The following is a 17,136-nucleotide window of genomic DNA, read 5'->3' as shown; positions in this document are numbered from 1 at the left end:
CTGCCACAATGGCAAGAAGTCCAGGCTCATGAAGACAGTGCAGACCATCAAGGGCCATGCTGCTCCCCCGCCCTGCGCCCGGCCACTGGCCCCACACTCCAGTTACGGCACCTATGTGACCCTGGCCCCCAAGGTGCTCGTCTTCCCCATCTTTGTGCAGGTGAGATGGGGGCGGAATAAGAAGGAAGGCGAGGGTGGGGTCATGCGGGATTCAGGAAAGGAGGTCATAAGGAAGAAAGAGCCCTCAGGACTAGGTCTCAATGGAGCCATAGGCTCAAATGACAGGGATGAAGATTCCACCTGAACATAAGAAGAGCATTCTCTGTCTCCTTCTTTGGTGGCTTTCAAGCAGAGGATAGATAGCCATCTGTTGGGAGTACTTTGATTGTGCTTTTCCTGCATGGCAGGGGGTTGGAATGCATGGCCCTTGGGGTCTCTTTTATGACTTTTTCCCCTCTCCCTGCCTCAGCTACTCTTTGCATTAAGGCTGGGATCTCTTCCAACTCTAGGATGTTGTTGTTGGGATCTCTTCCAACTCTATATTATTGTTGTTGTTGTTATTGGGATCTCTTCCAACTCTAGGATATTGTTGTTGGGATCTCTTCCAACTCTAGGATATTATTGTTGTTATTGTTGTTATTGGGATCCATTCCAACTATAGGATGTTATTGTTGTTGGGATCTCTTCCAATTCTAGTATATTGTTATTGGGATCTCTTCCAACTCTAGGATATTATTATTATTGTTGTTATTGTTATTGTTGTTGTTGGGATCTCTTCCAACTCTAGGATGTTTTTTGTTGTTGTCGGGATCTCTTCCAACTCTAGGATATTATTGTTGCTATTGGGATCTCTTCCAACTCTAGGATGTTTTTGTTGTCGGGATCTCTTCCAACTCTAGGATATTATTGTTGTTGTTATTGTTGTTGGGATCTCTTCCAGCTCTAGGATATTGTTGCTATTGGGATCTCTTCCAACTCTAGGATATTTTTGTTGTTGTCGGGATCTCTTCCTACTCTAGGATATTATTGTTGTTGTTGTTGTTGTTGTTGGGATCTCTTCCAACTCTACGATATTGTTGTTATTAGGATCTCTTCCAACTCTAGGATGTTTTTTGTTGTTGTCGGGATCTCTTCCAACTCTAGGATATTATTATTGTTGTTGTTGTTGTTGGGATCTCTTCCAACTCTAGGATATTGTTGCTATTGGGATCTCTTCCAACTCTAGGTTGTTGTTGTTGTTGCTGGCATCTCTTCCAACTCTAGGATATTGTTATTGTTGCTGTTGGGATCTCTTCCAACTCTAGGATATTATTATTGTTATTGTTGCCATTAGGATCTCTTCCAATGAGGTTGGACTGGATGGCCTCCGGGGTCTCCTCCAACTCTATGATCCGAAACGCCCCCTCATCTCAAAATCAGGACCCCCGTTGATGTGTTTTTGGTCCCATTTCTGGAGCCAAGCACCCACCGGATCTCTGGCTGAGATGTCCTCCTTCCTCGGCCTTTGCGGTGCTGCCATTGTAACAGCTGCTTCAACCCTCTCCTCCCTCTTGTTTTCAATTTGCTGTGCGGCATGCTTTCCATTAGCAAGATCCGGCTGGTTATCAGAGGCTTCCAGTCTTTTGTGGGTGAGGAGCTGGCACTCTTCTACGGTGGGTTTCTCTCCCAAGTCCAACTGATCTCCCTCTCCTTTCCAGCCACTGGACCTCTGCAATCCGGCCCGGACTTTGGTGCTCTCCGAAGAACTGCTGCTCCATGAGGTTCGGAACAAGCCCACAAAGGTGAGAATCTCTTGCACACAGAGACCCCAACCAGGCCCTTCTGGGACTCACTCTACGGCTGAAGGGCCCCTCTTTGCTTCTTGCGCCTCACTTGAAGGTTTGCCACCTTCTTCATTCTGTCCCCACTCTTCTGCAATCAACGCTGTTCTTGATGTGGCTCAAACGTGGAGCTAAGCACCCCCAAATTAGGAAGGGCTGGGGATTTCTTGTTTCCTCTGATGTCATGCAAATATTTGCCTTTGGGATTGGCCAAGTCCTTGAATGTGGAAAGCTTAATCCTCTATGCAAAGGTAATCTCCTCTCTTCCTCCCTGGTGGGCTTTCTCTGTTCAGGGAGTGGGCCTGACCTGTTGCACTCCAGGCCTGGAAACACCTATGACCACCACACCACACAACAGTCCAGGTATATAAACAAACACTTTATTGTAAAAACATGTAAAAAGCATATTAAAAGTCAGCAATAAGAAAGTAAGAGATATAATCCAAAAAAAGGTCTAGCAACAGATGATAACCAAGCAATAACCCAAATGCTTCATAAAGTTCCAGAGGTGAAAAAATCCAGGAACAGCCAGAAATCACAGATACAGCATAAGTCCACAATCAAGAAGGTATAACTAGTAAAACTTGAACAGGAACGTAGAAAACTTCCAGAATATTAAATGCAGAACCAAAGCTTGACTTGAATTGGGAACAAGAGAACTCAGGCTTAGCTTCTCACCCTAACACAGCGTTGCCTGAACTGACTTTAAGAGAAACAACTTGTTTAATAGACACCCATGAAATCATCTCATGAATTTCCTTCACAACTTTCCCGTGTAATCTCTCTGAATGATGCGATCTATTTTCAGCTGTAATTTGTAAACAAAGACTTTTGGATTCCCACGAGAACCCTCCTTATCACTCAGCTCTTCACTCGATTCCTTATTTACTGTTGCTACTTCTGACTCCCCTGACTGCCCTTGAGGGCCTGTACTTTCCAAGCCAGTTTTCTCACAGTTTTCCCAAACTTGAACTTCCCAGACTTGAGAACCCATCACTTTGTGCCACAGGAAAGCTCCCCTCTGTGCCTCAAAGTGCTCAAAATGCCAGCCAACCCCTTGTAGGTGGGCACCCTGGCCTCCAGCCATCTTTTCCGCCGATTGAGATCTCCCTCAGCCTCTTCCAACTTGTCCGCTTTGCTCCCTGCAGGTGACCCTCTTTGTCTACTCAGACCTGCTGCTCTTCACTCAGGAGGAGGAGCCCGGCCGGTGCCACGTCCTCCGGAACCCCCTCTACCTGCGGGATGTCCGGCTGCAGGAGGGTGAGACACCACAGCTTCCCCGGGGATAGCGGGGTAGGGAGAGGAGAGGCTTCCCCAGTCAGTCGCAACCAATCAGAGCATCGGATGGGGCGCTCATAGGCTCTTGGGCCCTTCTTGGGGTGTGGGTGAAGGGCTGAGGAGAACAGGGGTTAGGCATCCTTTCCCCAGAGAGGAAGCCAGCCAAAGCAGAGCCCCCTTTCATGGCGAAATGCCCTTTGGAGTCAGTGTTCTGCATCTGGGCTTCCCTTGCAGATTCCTCGGAAGACCTGAAGTTCTGCATCCTCTACCTGGCAGAGGTGAGTGCTGATGGTGTTCTTAGAGGAAGAAGTGGGGTGTCTGCCTGGAGCCCTTTCCACTAAGCATTTCTCAACCTGGGGGGTTGGGACTCCGGGGGGGGGGTGTCACGCAATTTCAGAGGGGTTGCCAAAGACCATCAGAAAACATACATTCCTGATGGTCTTAGGAGCCCCTTTGGTAGAGAAGGCTGAAGATCTCTCCGCCTGTCCTTCTCTTCCTCTTTGGAAACATCTCCCACGAAAAGCCCTCCTCTGCTGTGATTGGCCGGCCTCTCCGCCAAGGGGAGGGCTGTTTCTGAGACTCCAAGCAGGGAGGGGAGATCAGGCATGCTCAGCGCATTGCAGTGTGGTGGGCATGCACATGCAAGGGAGAGCAGGTGAGACTGGTTGGAGGCTCACACTACCAAGTCCCTTCAACGCATGGGGGTTCAATGTGGGAAGTTTGGCCCAATTCTATCCTTGGTGGGGTTCAGAATGATCTTTCATTGTAGCTGAACTATAAATCCCAGCAACTACAACTCCCAAATGTCAAGGTCTATTTTCCGCAAACTCCACCAGTGTGGGCATATTGAGAATTTGTGCCAACAGTGCCATCATTGTTTGAGTCCACAGTGCTCTCTGGATGGAGGTAAACTACAACTCCAAAACTCAAGGTCAATGCCCACCAAACTCTTCCAGTATTTTCTGTTGGTCATGGGAGTTCTGTGTGAGTTTTGGGACTCCAAGTGGGGAGGGGAGAACAGGCGTTCTCGGTGCATGGCAGCATTGTACGCATGTGGAGTTCAATTCCATCGTTGGTGCAGTTCAGAATGCTCTCTGATTGTAGGTGAACTATAAATCCCAAATGTCAAGATCTATTTTCCCCAAACTTCACCAGTGTTCACATTTGAGCATATTGAGAATTTGTGCCAAGTTTGGTCCAGATCTATCACTGTTTGAGTCCTCAGTGCTCTCTGAATGTAGGTGAACTACAACTCAAGGTCAGTGCTGAACTATAAATCCCAGCAACTACAACTCCCAAATATCAAGGTCTATTTTCCCCAAACTTCAGTGTTTACATTTGGCATATTGAGGATTTGTGCCAACAATGCCATCATTGTTTGAGTCCACAGTGCTCTCAGGATGGAGGTAAACTACAACTCCAAAACTCAAGGCCAATGCCCACCAAACCCTTCCAGTATTTTCTATTGGTCATGGGAGTTCTGTGTGCCAAGTTTGGTTCAATTCTATCGCTGGTGGAGTTCAGAATACTTTCTGATTGTAGGCGAACTATAAATCCGAGCAACTGCAACTCCCAAATGACAAAATCAATCCCCCTCAAACCCACCTGTATTCCAATGTGGGCGTATCGGGTATTTGAGCCCAATTTGGTCCAGTGAATGAAAATACATCTTGCATATCAGATATTTATGATTAATAACTGTAGCAGCATTAGTTATGAAGTAGCAATGAAAATAATGTTATGGTTGGGGGTCACCACAACCTGAGGAACTGTATTAAGGGGTCCGGCATTAGGAAGGTTGAGAAACGCTTCCCTAACGGATGGCTCTGCCGCACTGAGGCCTGTGCACCAGCAGAGGGCAGGCTTGAGCCTGGAACAGCCAAGAAAGAAGGAGACCCTGCAAAGTGGGGATAGCCCCTAAATCCTATCAGTTTCCTCTCTGATCTGGGGATCTGGGGAATCCTGAGTCTTGGAAAGGGAATAAGTGGGGAAGCTGTGGACCGCTGCAGGAGACGTACACATACCCTGTTTGCCCGGTGTGGCTGTCACTTCAGCCTAATCGAATTGAGGCGAGCCGTTAATTCCATTAGCTGCAGCAAAGGCCCAGGGATTAGGAGATGAGCTGTTGCTGGATGGCTTGATGGAGGAGAGAGAGCCTTTCTGGAGACCTTTGGGGATTGTTGGGGCTGGCAATGGCGCAAATGGTGTGTGAGCTCAAGCTGTAGCCCTTCTGCTTTGTCCCACCCTCCCACGCTACATTTCTGCTACCCATGCTGTATTCTGCCTTGGTTAGACCACACCTGGAATCACACCGTGTTCAATTCTGGGCACCACAATTGAAGGGAGATGTCGACAAGCTGGAATGTGTCCAGAGGAGGGCTAAAATGATCCAGAGTCTGGAGAACAAGCCCTAGGAGGAGTGGCTTAAAGAGCTGGCCATGTTTAGCCTGAAGAACAGAAGGTTGAGAGGAGACATGATAGCCATGTATCAATATGTGAAGGGAAGTCATAGAGAGGAGGGAACAACTTGTTTTCTGCTGCCCTGGAGACTAGGACGCGGAACAATGGCTTCCAACTACAAGAAAAGAGATTCCATCTAAACATTAGGAAGAGCTTCCTGACTGCGAGAGCTGTTCAGCAGTGGAACTCTCTGCCCTGGAGTGTGGTGGAGGCTCCTTCTTTGGAGGCTTTTAAACAGAGACTGGATGGTCATCTGTTGGGGGTGCTTTGAAGGTGTTTTTCCTGCTTCTTGGCAGAATGGGGTTGGACTGGATGGCCCACAAGGTCTCTTCCAACTCTAGGATTCTATGATTTACAGCATTTATATTCGGCCCTTCTCACCCTGAAGGGGACACAGGGCAGATCACAGAACACATACACAGCGAACCTTCAGTGACGTAAAACAGACAGGACAGACAAATCAAGGTATATGTTGGCATTTTTTCCAACTTCGGCGTCCAGGGTTTACCGGCCTTTGAGGGTCCAGAGTTGACTAGCCTTTGAGGGTCCAGGGTTGACCAGCCTTTGAGGGTCCAGGGTTGATCGGCCTTTGAGGGTCTAGAGTTGACTGGCCTTTGAGGGTCCAGAGTTGACCGGCCTTTGGGGGTACAGAGTTGACCGGCCTTTGAGGGTCCAGGGTTGGCCAGTCTTTGAGAGTCCATGGTTGACTAGCCTTTGAGGGTCCAGGGTTGACCAGGCTTTGAGAGTCCAGAGTTGATCAGCCTTTGAGGATCCAGGGTTGTTCAACCTTTGATGGTCCAGGGTTGACCAGCCTTTGAGGGTCCAGGGTTGAATGGCCTTTGAGGGTCCAAGGTTGATTGATCTTTGAGGGTCCAGAGTTGACTGGCCTTTGAGGGTCCAGGGTTGAACGGCCTTTGAGGATCCAGAGTTGACCGGCCTGAGGGTCTAGGGTTGACCAGCCTTTGAGGGTCCAGGGTTGACTGGCCTTTGAGGGTCCAGGGTTGATCGGCCTTTGAGGGTCTAGAGTTGACTGGCCTTTGAGGGTCCAGAGTTGACTGGCCTTTGGGGGTCCAGAGTTGACCGGCCTTTGGGGGTACAGGGTTGATCGACCTTTGAGGGTCCAGAGTCAAATGGCTTTTGAGGGTCCAGAGTTGACCCGCCTTTGAGGGTCCAGGGTTGACTGGCTTTTGAGGGCTTCCAAAGACAAAGGACAAATGCAGGGCCTTTTGCCAAGCAGCTGCAGAGGTGATCTTTCCTTTTCTTTCCCTCCCTATTAGAAGCTGGAGTGTGTGCTGAGCCTGGAGGCTCACTCCCAGGAGCAAAAGAAGAGAGTCTGCTGGTGCCTCGCCCAGAACGCCGCCCGGCAGCAGCAACAGCATCACGAACAGCTCTTTGCACCAGCAACGGTGCCCACAGCCCCTCCAGCCGAGACCAAGGTAAGGCAACCTTGCCTTTTCCAGTCTGTACGGTCGTCCCTCATGAGCTAGGGTTACAGGTGGCGGGCTTTCCTTTGGGACTGGCCACAGAAGGCAGAGGGGCTGAATGGTGGGCACAGTGGAGTCAGGAAAGGCAGGTTTGGCTCTATGGGGACACTTTGGGGCCCTGTTTTATTGGAGGATACTGGCAATCAGCCATCTCTTCCGTGGCCTAATGATGGGGAATGGTCCTGTTTGCTATAGAGGTTCGTTCTTCCACTGTATGGAAGAGAGGCGAAGTGGGACTACAGAGTGGGCAGTCGACAAGGAGTAGGCTTTGAGTGGATGGGGGACGGAAGTCTCCCTGGAGATCAAAGAATCTTAGAGTTTGGGGAGACCCCATGGGACTCCCAGCCCAACCCCAAGACGCGGGGGCTTTGGAAGGAGCGGGTACTGGCTCCCATTGTCCCCTAACTAGGCCTGACTGGTGTCCCAGCAGCTGAACAGGTTCCCCAGAAGGAAAGCCAAAAATCTGACCACTGGGAACTGAGCAGCTTCCATGTTTGTTCCTCAGGGTTCAGGGGATGGTTTGGGGGGACACCTCTACTTCCTGCATCCCAGGGATGCAGCTCTGGTTTCTCATACCAACCCAGTCAACAGGTGGAGTGTCCTCCGCATAACTGCCAAGGGAGAATTGAGGGCCCTGAAGTCCGGACAGGACCAAGGAGTTGTTGGGCATGTGGGCTTATTAACAAAAGCAGCAGCGTGACCCAGCACCAGTATCCACAAGTGATAAAAAGAACACAAACACATAGACAAAGTTTTAGAAGCATTCTCTCCTGACGTTTCACCTGGATCTATGGCAATCATCTTCAGACACAAATCAATGCTATAACTTCCATAGGTTATTTACAAGAACAAGATTTCCATAACACAAATAAAGTTCTTTACACTCCCTTCTTTGCTTCCACGCTGGGCTTCTTTCTCATGCAGATAAACAGCTTCACTCTCACTGAGCTTCCTCTCACACCGAACTTACACAGGAGCTTTACACAGTAATTTTTTACACACAGAAGTCCAAAAAAAGTACTGTAAATGAAATTTAAGAAGCTTGAACCTGTCTCATTGATAAAATAGAGCAAAGATCTTAAATATTTATTTACTGGTGTCCCAGCAGCTGAACAGGTGCCCCAGAAGGAAAGCCAAAGATCTGGCCACTGGGAACTGAGCAGCTTCCATGTTTGTTCCTCGGGGTTCACACCTGAGGTCTTCTGCCTAGGGCTTCTCTCACCGAAGCCTTCTCACACCAGGCTTCTCACACATTCAGGCCTACTAACTCTGAGGTTTACCTCACACTGAGGCCTTTCTCAGACTGAGGCATCTCTCAGACTGAGGCTTCTCTCACACTGAAGCCTCTTCATACTGAGGGCAACTAACACTGCAGCTTTTGCTGAGTCATTGCATCCATTTCACCCTTTCAGTGCTTGACTCACATTTTTGTAATTAAAAATAGCTAATTAATTGGAAATATTTCTGACAGGAGTGGCTCTCTGCTGTTCTGTTCACTGAAGCACGAAGGGTCCTACTGTGCAGAGGAGTGCCTCCTATCTTATCACAATGCCCCACCACCACCTGTGGCATAGACTCCAGGGCAACCTAGGCAAAGCATCCCTGGGTTCTGGTGACCCAAGAGACAAGGACTGCGGCCCCTAAGGCCCAGACTTCCTGGCTGCTCAGTGCTGCCCTCCTCTTGGAGCCCCAAGGAGGAGCATTGGTTTGTTGGAGTCCAGTCAGGGTAGAAGCAAAGGAAGGGAAAGAGGTTTGATTGCATTACTGCAAAAGCAAGGGACGCTGGTGGCTCGTGGGCAGAGGGCAGGACAGGCGCTGGCCGCACCCACATCCATCTGCAATTCCGGCAGAGTCGTGATGCCAGGCGAGGAGGAAAAGGCCCCTGGGACAAGGCACGTTGTTTGCAGCCTTCTCCTGAGGGTACAGTGACGAGCCCCCCTCCCCAGCTGAGCCCCTCCCTTCTTCCTCCCCCCCCCCCCCCCCCTCTTTCTCCTTCCAGATGCTTGAGCCGGAGGCCGAGAAGCAAGGGCCTCCTTCTGAGACGGATGGAGGGACTGAGCACGTGGCCCACCCTGTGACAGGGGAGGAGGAGGAGAGGATGCCGGAGGCCCAGAGTGTCCCCGAAGGAGAGGGAGAGGGGCTGGCGGAGTCCCCCTGCAAGGGCCATGGCCCCTTCCCAATCCCCTCCTTGCAGCTGGATGGTACCTTCAGCCAGGACCCTACCAGAGAGGAAGATGAAGAGGAGGAGGAAGAGGAGGAGGAAGAGGAAGAGGCAAATGAGGCAGCCTACCTGAACCTGGGCGAGGGGGAGCCCTGCAGACCCTCCCTCTCTCCCCTGAGGCCCTCCCTGCGCCGGCGCACGCACAGCGAAGGCAGCCTCCTCCAGGAGCCCCGGGGCCCGCACGGCTTCCCCTCCGACACCAGCCTCAACTTTGCCGCCTCTGAGGTGCAAGGGGCCCCCACCAGTTGGACCCTGCCCTCGCCAAAGGCCCTGAGGAGGCAGCTGGCCAAAGAAGGCGGGGGCTCCATCCACCAGCTTACCCTGCTCTTCGTGGGCAACCGGAAGGTGGGGAATGGGGTGTGCGCCGGAGGGTGGGGGCTGCATTCGGGGAAAGGAGGAAGTCCGCCGCAACCCCCCTGAGCTGCATTTTGTTTGTCTCTGCAGCCCTCGCAGCAGCAGCTTCACCTGTTGGATCCCGACTGTGGCTGCGACTTTGGGACCCACCAGAAGAGGCGCCGGAGTCTGTGAGTTGAACTTTGCACGGGCTCAGAGGCATTCCACTGGTGTCGCTTGTTCTAGGGAGGTGCTCATGCCTGGTGCGCTGAGGAGAAAGCATTTTGCACATGCTCAGAAATCCACAAAAGGCTGGGCATGGCAGCTAAGGAAGTGTGTCCCCCTGGCTGAATGGATGAGATGCGTGTCTTGTGTTTCATATTTTATGGCTCTTTATTGGGTGAGTCGGCTTATTAACAAAAACCCTCCTCATAAGTGCACAGCAGAATAACTTATCAGCAGCAGCGTGACCCAGCACAAGGAGCCCAAAGTGATAAAAAGAACAAAAACACACAAACCAATGTTATCTCTTCCATAGCAAAATAATATAGTTGCACTATTTACAAGAACAAGATTTCTCTGATATAAATAACGTTCAACCTTCACACTGGAGCTTCAAATACAAGGCCTTTTGATACCTAGGCCTACCTCACACTTTGAGGCTTACTAACACTGAGACCTATTCTCCCCCTGAGACGTTCTCTCACAGAGGCTTCTCTCAGACTACCTCACACTGTGAGGCCTTCTCTCACAGACTAAGACCTACCTCACACTGAGGCCTTCTCGCACAGACTAAGGCCTACCTCACACTGTGAGGCCTTCTCACAGACTGAGAACTTTCTATCACTGAGGCAAACTAACACAGAGGCCTACTAAGCTACACATTTTTGACTCACATTTTTGTAATTAAAAATACCTAGTTAGTCTAGATAAATAAAAATGTAATGTTCGTTTGCGGGATTAACAAAACTCAAAAACCAGTGAGCGAATTGACACCAAATTTGGACACAAGACACCTAACAACCCAATGTATGTCCTTCACTCAAAAATTTGATTTTGTAATTTGGAAGTTGTAGTTGCTGGGATTTATAGTTCACCTACAATCAAAGAGCATTCTGAACCCCACCAACGATGGAATTGAACCAATCTTGGCACACAGTTCTCCCATGACCAAGAGAAAATACTGGAAGGGTTTGGTGGGCAGTGTCCTTTGGTTTTGGAGCTGTAGTTCACCTACATCCAGAGAACACTGTGGACTCAAACAATGATAGATCTGGACCAAACTCTACACAAATACTCATTATGCCCAAATGTGAATATTGATGGAGTTTTGGGAAAATGGAATATTGACATTTGGGAGTTGTAGTTGGTGGGATTTATAGTTCACCTACAATCAAAGAGCATTCTGAACCCCACCAACGATAGAATTGGGCCAAACCTCCCACACAGAACCCCCATGTGGGCCACAGCAACGCGTGGCAGGGTACGGCTAGTTATTAATATTTCTAATACTTTGCTCTCATGTCGCTCCTGGCACCTCTGGGCTTGTTTATTTATTTAGTCATTTACAGCTTTTATATTCTGCCCTTCTCACCCCGCAGGGGACTCAGGGCGGATTACAGTGTACACATATATGGCAAACATTAAATGCCAATTTTTGACATATGAACATATACAGACATACACAGAGGCTATTTAACTTTTTTTTTTTTCCTGGCCGCCGGGGAGCTGTCGCTTTCATCGTCCATCTGCGACACTGATGGAGCACTTCCACATTCCCGCATGCTTCCCCACTGGAATGCTTTGCTGGAGTCTTCTTTATGGCCTCATAAATCAGTTAATTTAGCCTCCCCACACTTGAAGGTGGTACCTAATTTTCCTACTTGACAGATGCACTGTCTTTCGGGTTGCAAAGGTCGACAACAGGCTACACACAATTGGTTGGAAACCCACTCCAACCCGGGCTGGCTTCGAACTCATGACCTTTTGGTCAGAGTGATCTTAATGCAGCTGACACCCAGCCAGCTGCGCCACAATCCCAGTGTTTCAGCCCCAAATTCCTTTGTGCAGAAGGACAGATCCATCATGTGTTTGGTTCAGAGTCGCCTTCGATTGTGGGTGAACTATAGCTCCCATCGTCCTCTGTCATTGCCCCCAAACTTCACCAATTTGCAAAGCTGGTCATGATGTTTGTAACTTGTGGACGGTGTGTACGGAGATGCGAAGTGCCAGGCCAGGATTCCTTTGGGTTGTTGTGCCCCTGAGCATGTCCAGAGTGTTTCCCAGCCCCATGGGGAGGGGCGGGAGGGGCCTGGTCAGTGCTGCCTCCACCAGGGGGCAGGCAGGGCCCCTCTCTGCCTCTGCTCTCCTCCTGCTGCTCCAGAAGGGAGCCAGAAGGCGGTGGCAGCAGCAGCGGAGAAGCCAGGCAAAGGGGGTCTTTCCCCACTTCCTCTCGCCATGCCTCTCTTCGGGGGCCAGCCTTGGGTCCCGGAGCCTGCGGTGATGATGGGAGGGGGCCTCCGGCGGCGCCACTCCACCAAAGAGTAGGTCCTAAATGGAGCGGGGAGGTTTATTTTGTCATAACGGCAAGTCTGGACTGCAGAGATGGAGGAACAACAAGGAAAAAGGAAAAAGTTGGAGGGAGTTTGTGACCAGAACAACAGGCTCTCCAATGATTTTCAACAGATGCTATAATGTAATATAATATATTGTATACTAGCTGTCCCCTGCCACGCGTTGCTGTGGCCCAGTCTGGTGATCTGGAAAATAAAGTAATTAGAAAGTTTTGGTTTCTAATGTATGTAATTTTGTAGCAGTATTTCTTGCTGTTTCTTTGTCAGTGTTGATGTGGAGATTGTTTGCGTACTCTGGAACAGCCAACATATCATTGTCCTTCTTTAAGGGTCCCTTTCAAATCTATGAGACTATATCTGTGTGTGTGTGAATCATATATAACTATATCTATGGCTGGATGGCTCTTTGTCAGGAGGGCTTTTTTTACGTTTTCTTGCCCTGGTGAAGGGAGTCTGACTGGATGGCCTTAAGTATGTTTTGTTGGTCATGGGGTTCTGTGTGGGAAGTTTGCCCCGATTCTGTAGTTGGTGGGGTTCGGAATGCTCTTTGATAGTAAATTCCAGCAACTACAACTTCCAAATGTCAAGGTCTATTTCCCCCAAACTCCGTGTTCATAGTTGGGCATATGGAATATTCATTCCAAGTTTGGTCCAGATCCATCATTGTTTGAGTCTAAAGTGCTCTCTGGATGTAGGTGAACTACAACTCCCAAACTCAAGGTAAATACCCACGAAACCCTTCTAGTGTTTTCTGTTGATCATGGGAGTTCTATGTCCCAAGATTGGTTCAGTTCCATCATTGGTGGAGTTCAGAATGCTCTTTGATTGTGGGTGTACTATAAATCCCAGCAACTACAACTCCCAAATGACAAAATCAATTTTTTGAGTGAAGGACACACATTGGGTCGTTAGTTGTATTGTGTCCATATTTCGTGTCATTTGGTCCAGTGGTTTTTGAGTTATGTTAATCCCACAAACGAACATTACATTTTTATTTATATAGATACATATAATATTTATAATATTATAATGTAATACAATATAATACTAATATTTTATTACTAATAATATTACAATATAATGGCATAGTACAATATAGTAATATATAACACTGATATTGTACTGTGCTAATAATATAATATATTATATGTACTGTATATACTCGAGTATAAGCCTAGTTTTTCAGCCCTTTTTTTAGGCTGAAAAAGTCCCCCTCGGCTTATACTTGAGTCAAGGTTATTTATTATTTTACTGGAGCCCCCAGTGGGTTAAACCCCTGTGCCGGCAGGACTGAAGACCGACAGGTCGCAGGTTCAAATCCGGGGAGAGGCAGATGAGCTCCCTCTATCAGCTCCAGCTCCTCATGTGGGGACATGAGAGAAACCTCCCAGAAGGATGATAAAACATTAAAACATCCAGGCGTCCCCTGGGCAACGTCCTTGCAGATGGCCAATTCTCTCACAACAGAAGTGACTTGCAGTTTCTCAAGTCGCTCCTGACATGACAAAAAAAATATTTTACTCTATTATTATTATTATTATTATTATTTTCATTTCATTTATTATTTTATTCTATTTATTATTATTATTATATTTATCATTTTACTCTATTATTATACATTTATTATTTTACTGTATAATTGCTATTGCTACATTCATTATTTTACTCTTTTTATTATTATTGTTATTATTACATTTGTTATGTTGCTCTCTTTATTATTATTGGAAGGATACGTAAGCACATTTACATTGAAGAAGGTAAATAATCATTTAATCAGAGTTGGACAGTCTTATCTTAAATTACCATTTTGTAAATATATAACCTACTGATTCCTCAATTAATGTGATTTAATTGGTATCTTTTTTTATTTTGCAATTTACCAGTAGCTGCTGCATTTTCGACCCTCGGCTTATCTTCGAGTCAATCCGTTTTCTCCGTTTTTTGTGGTAAAATTAGGTGCCTCGGCTTATACTCGAGTATATACGGTATATACCGTATATATTCGAGTATAAGCCGACCCAAATATAAGCCAAGACACCTAATTTTACCACAAAAAACTGGGAAAACTTATTGACTTGAGTATAAGCCGAGGGTCGGAAATGTAGCTGCTACTGGTAATCATTAGTAGGTTAAATGTTTTTGAATATTTACATAAAACTGTAATTTAAGATAAGACTGTCGAACTCTGATTAAACCATTATTGTAACCTTCTTCAATGTAAACGTGCTTACGTATCCTTCCAATAATAATAAAGAGGGTAAAATAATAAATGTAATACTAGAGTAAAATAATAAATGTAATACTAGAGTAAAATAATAAATGTAATACTAGAGTAAAATAATAAATATAATAATAGAGTAAAATAATAAATGTAATAAAATAATAGTACAGTAAAATAATGAAAATGTAATAATAATAATCATAATAAATAGAGTAAAATAATAAATGTAATTAAAATAATACTAATAACAGAGTAAAATCATAAATAACCTTGACTTGAGGATAAGCCGAGAGGAACTTTTTCAGCCTAAAAAGGGGGCTGAAAAACTAGGCTTATACTTGAATATTTATTTATTTACTGTCCTTGTATACCGCCGTTTCTCAGCCTAACTGGCGACTCAACGCGGTTTACAACAAAATATACAGTGCACAGTATACAATTAAAACCATAAAAAACATAATACACAAAATCACAATCCAATACATCTCCTAACTAAAATCGTGGTCCAATTGCATCATCCATATTACCAATCCGTAATCAACACATTCATTGCACCGAATTAACCAAATGCCTGCTTGAACATCCAAGTTTTTAGTCTTCTTCGGAATACCATCAGCGAGGAGGCTGATCTTACCTCCATGGGAAGGGCGTTCCAGAGCCGAGGGGCCACCACAGAAAAGGCCCTGTCTCTCGTCCCCGCCAGCCGCACCTGTGAAGCAGGCGGGATAGAGAGCAAGGCCTCCCCAGAAGATCTTAGGGTCCTGGCGGGCTGATAGGCCGAGATACGTTCGGATAGGTAGGTTGGGCCAGAACCGTTTAGGGCTTTAAAGGCCAACGCCAGCACTTTGAATTGAGCCCGGTAGCAAATCGGCAGCCAGTGGAGCTGGTGCAGCAGAGGAGTTGTGTGCTCCCTGCGCTCCGCTCCAGTTAGTATCATGGCTGCCGACCGTTGGACTAATTGGAGCTTCCGAGCCGTCTTCAAAGGCAACCCCACGTAGAGAGCGTTGCAGTAGTCTAAACGGGATGTAACCAGAGCGTGGACTACCGTGGCCAAGTCAGACTTCCCAAGGTACGGGCGCAGTTGGCGCACGAGTTTTAATGAGTGCGAATGCTCCCCTGGTCACCGCCGAAACCTGGGGTTCCAGGCTCAGCGATGAGTCCAGGATCACACCCAAACTGCGAACCTATACTGCGAATATATACAGTATATCTTGTGAACCGCTCTGAGTCTCCTTCGGGGTGAGAAGGGTGGCATATAAATGTTGTAAATAAATAAATAAACCATATATGTGTGTGTGTGTGTGTAGGGAGATGGGGTGCTGTGCTCTGCACATGCTCAGGGGCATCCCAGAGCCCCGATTCCTCCTAACACTCGTTTTCCTTTTGTGCCTTTCTCACAGAGCCAAGGATGTGAAGCAGCGCCTGGGCCTCTTCCGGCGTCGAAATGAGTCTCCCGGAGGAAGGTTAGTGGAGAAAGGAGCGAAGGCCCTTCGGTGAGTGATTTGGGGGGGGGGGAGCTGGGTCTTTTTGGGGAGGGGGCTCCTTGGACTTCCAAACCAGTCTTGCTCCAGAGGCAGGAAGCATGAGGACCTCTCCTCCATGTGCAGGGTTCCCACATAAGAGTTCTTCTGGAGTCCCCAAGTGTTGCACTCCAGAATATAAGCAAGCAGTTTATTGTACAAGCACATAAAAATATAGCAAAAATCAGGAATAAAGAAAAAAGATGTATGATCCAAATAAGGTTTAGCAATAGGTGATAATCCAACAGGAATCCAATAGTCCCCTACAGATTCAAAGGTAACACAGTCCAGGAATAGCCCAAAATCACAAAAACTGCTTAAGTCGTCAAGCAAAAGGTATACTTAGTAAAAACTTGAACATGAATACAAGAAACAGGAACATAGAAACTTCCAGAATACTAGAATCCAAATCCAAGGCTTGACTCGGAACAAGAATAATAGAACTCAGGCCGAGCTACCGATGTGAATGCTATGTTGCCTGAACTAACCCTTAAGTAAACAACTTGCTATTTAATAGACATCCATGAAAGCATTCTGTTTCCCATGAATTTTCTCCACATCTTTCCCACGTAGTTGCTCTGACCTACAATGCCTGTTTTCTGCTCTGATATGTAAACAAAGATCTTTGTTGATCTCTGTAGCTCCAGGTGTTTTTTTTTCCTGTGGGAGCCTTCTGTATCACTTAGCTCTTCAACCAACTTCTTATCTAATGTTGCTGTTTCTGGATCCTCTGATTGACCTTGAAGCCCTGCACTTTCAGAGAGAGAAGCATCATTTCCTTGACTTGAATCTTCATCACTTTGTGCCCCAGGAAATCCCACAGGCAATCCCACAACCCTTAAATCAGGGATCCTCAAACTTTTTAAATAGAGGGCCAGTCACAGTCCTTCAAACTGTTGGAGGGCCAAATTATTTATTTAATTTATTAAAAGAATATTGTTATTGTTGCTGTTATTATTATTGTATGTGCAGCATGGGTCAGATAATAATTTGGAAAAAAATGAATGAATTCCTATGCACACTGCACATATCTTATTTATAGTGCAAAAACACTTAAAAACAATACAATAATTAAACTGAAGAACAATTTTAACAAATATAAACTTATTAGTATTTCAATGGGAAGTGTGGGCCTGCTTGCAGACGGCCAATTCTCTCACACCAGAAGCGACTTGCAGTTTCTCAAGTCACTCCTCACACGACCAAAAAAAAAAAAAGGTCCTATC

General features: G+C 46.9%; 1 protein-coding gene across 6 annotated transcripts in view; it reads left to right on the top strand.

Moving 5' to 3' along the window:
* Positions 1 to 17,136, top strand: part of RGS3 (regulator of G protein signaling 3) — a 67,659-nt gene that overhangs the window by 43,396 nt on the left and 7,127 nt on the right. For 3 of the 6 annotated variants that reach the window (XM_060757239.2, XM_060757237.2, XM_060757240.2), the window contains 8 exons: positions 1 to 160; positions 1,698 to 1,781; positions 2,969 to 3,080; positions 3,333 to 3,376; positions 6,836 to 6,994; positions 9,042 to 9,608; positions 9,708 to 9,787; positions 15,791 to 15,883. The exon at positions 1 to 160 is cut by the window's left edge and continues 13 nt beyond it. In XM_060757239.2, the coding sequence (XP_060613222.2) occupies positions 1 to 160; positions 1,698 to 1,781; positions 2,969 to 3,080; positions 3,333 to 3,376; positions 6,836 to 6,994; positions 9,042 to 9,608; positions 9,708 to 9,787; positions 15,791 to 15,883 (1,299 nt within the window). Of the gene's footprint in view, positions 161 to 1,697; positions 1,782 to 2,968; positions 3,081 to 3,332; positions 3,377 to 6,835; positions 6,995 to 9,041; positions 9,609 to 9,707; positions 9,788 to 11,961; positions 12,140 to 15,790; positions 15,884 to 17,136 lie in introns of those variants that run through there. The other 3 variants (XM_067471919.1, XM_067471920.1, XM_060757242.2) reach the window with 3 other exon arrangements.

The sequence above is a fragment of the Anolis sagrei genome, chromosome 11 (genome assembly GCF_037176765.1).
Source record: "Anolis sagrei isolate rAnoSag1 chromosome 11, rAnoSag1.mat, whole genome shotgun sequence".
NCBI lineage: Eukaryota > Metazoa > Chordata > Lepidosauria > Squamata > Dactyloidae > Anolis > Anolis sagrei.
Note: the sequence above shows the minus strand (reverse complement) of the source record. Positions and strands in the feature narration are given on the sequence as shown.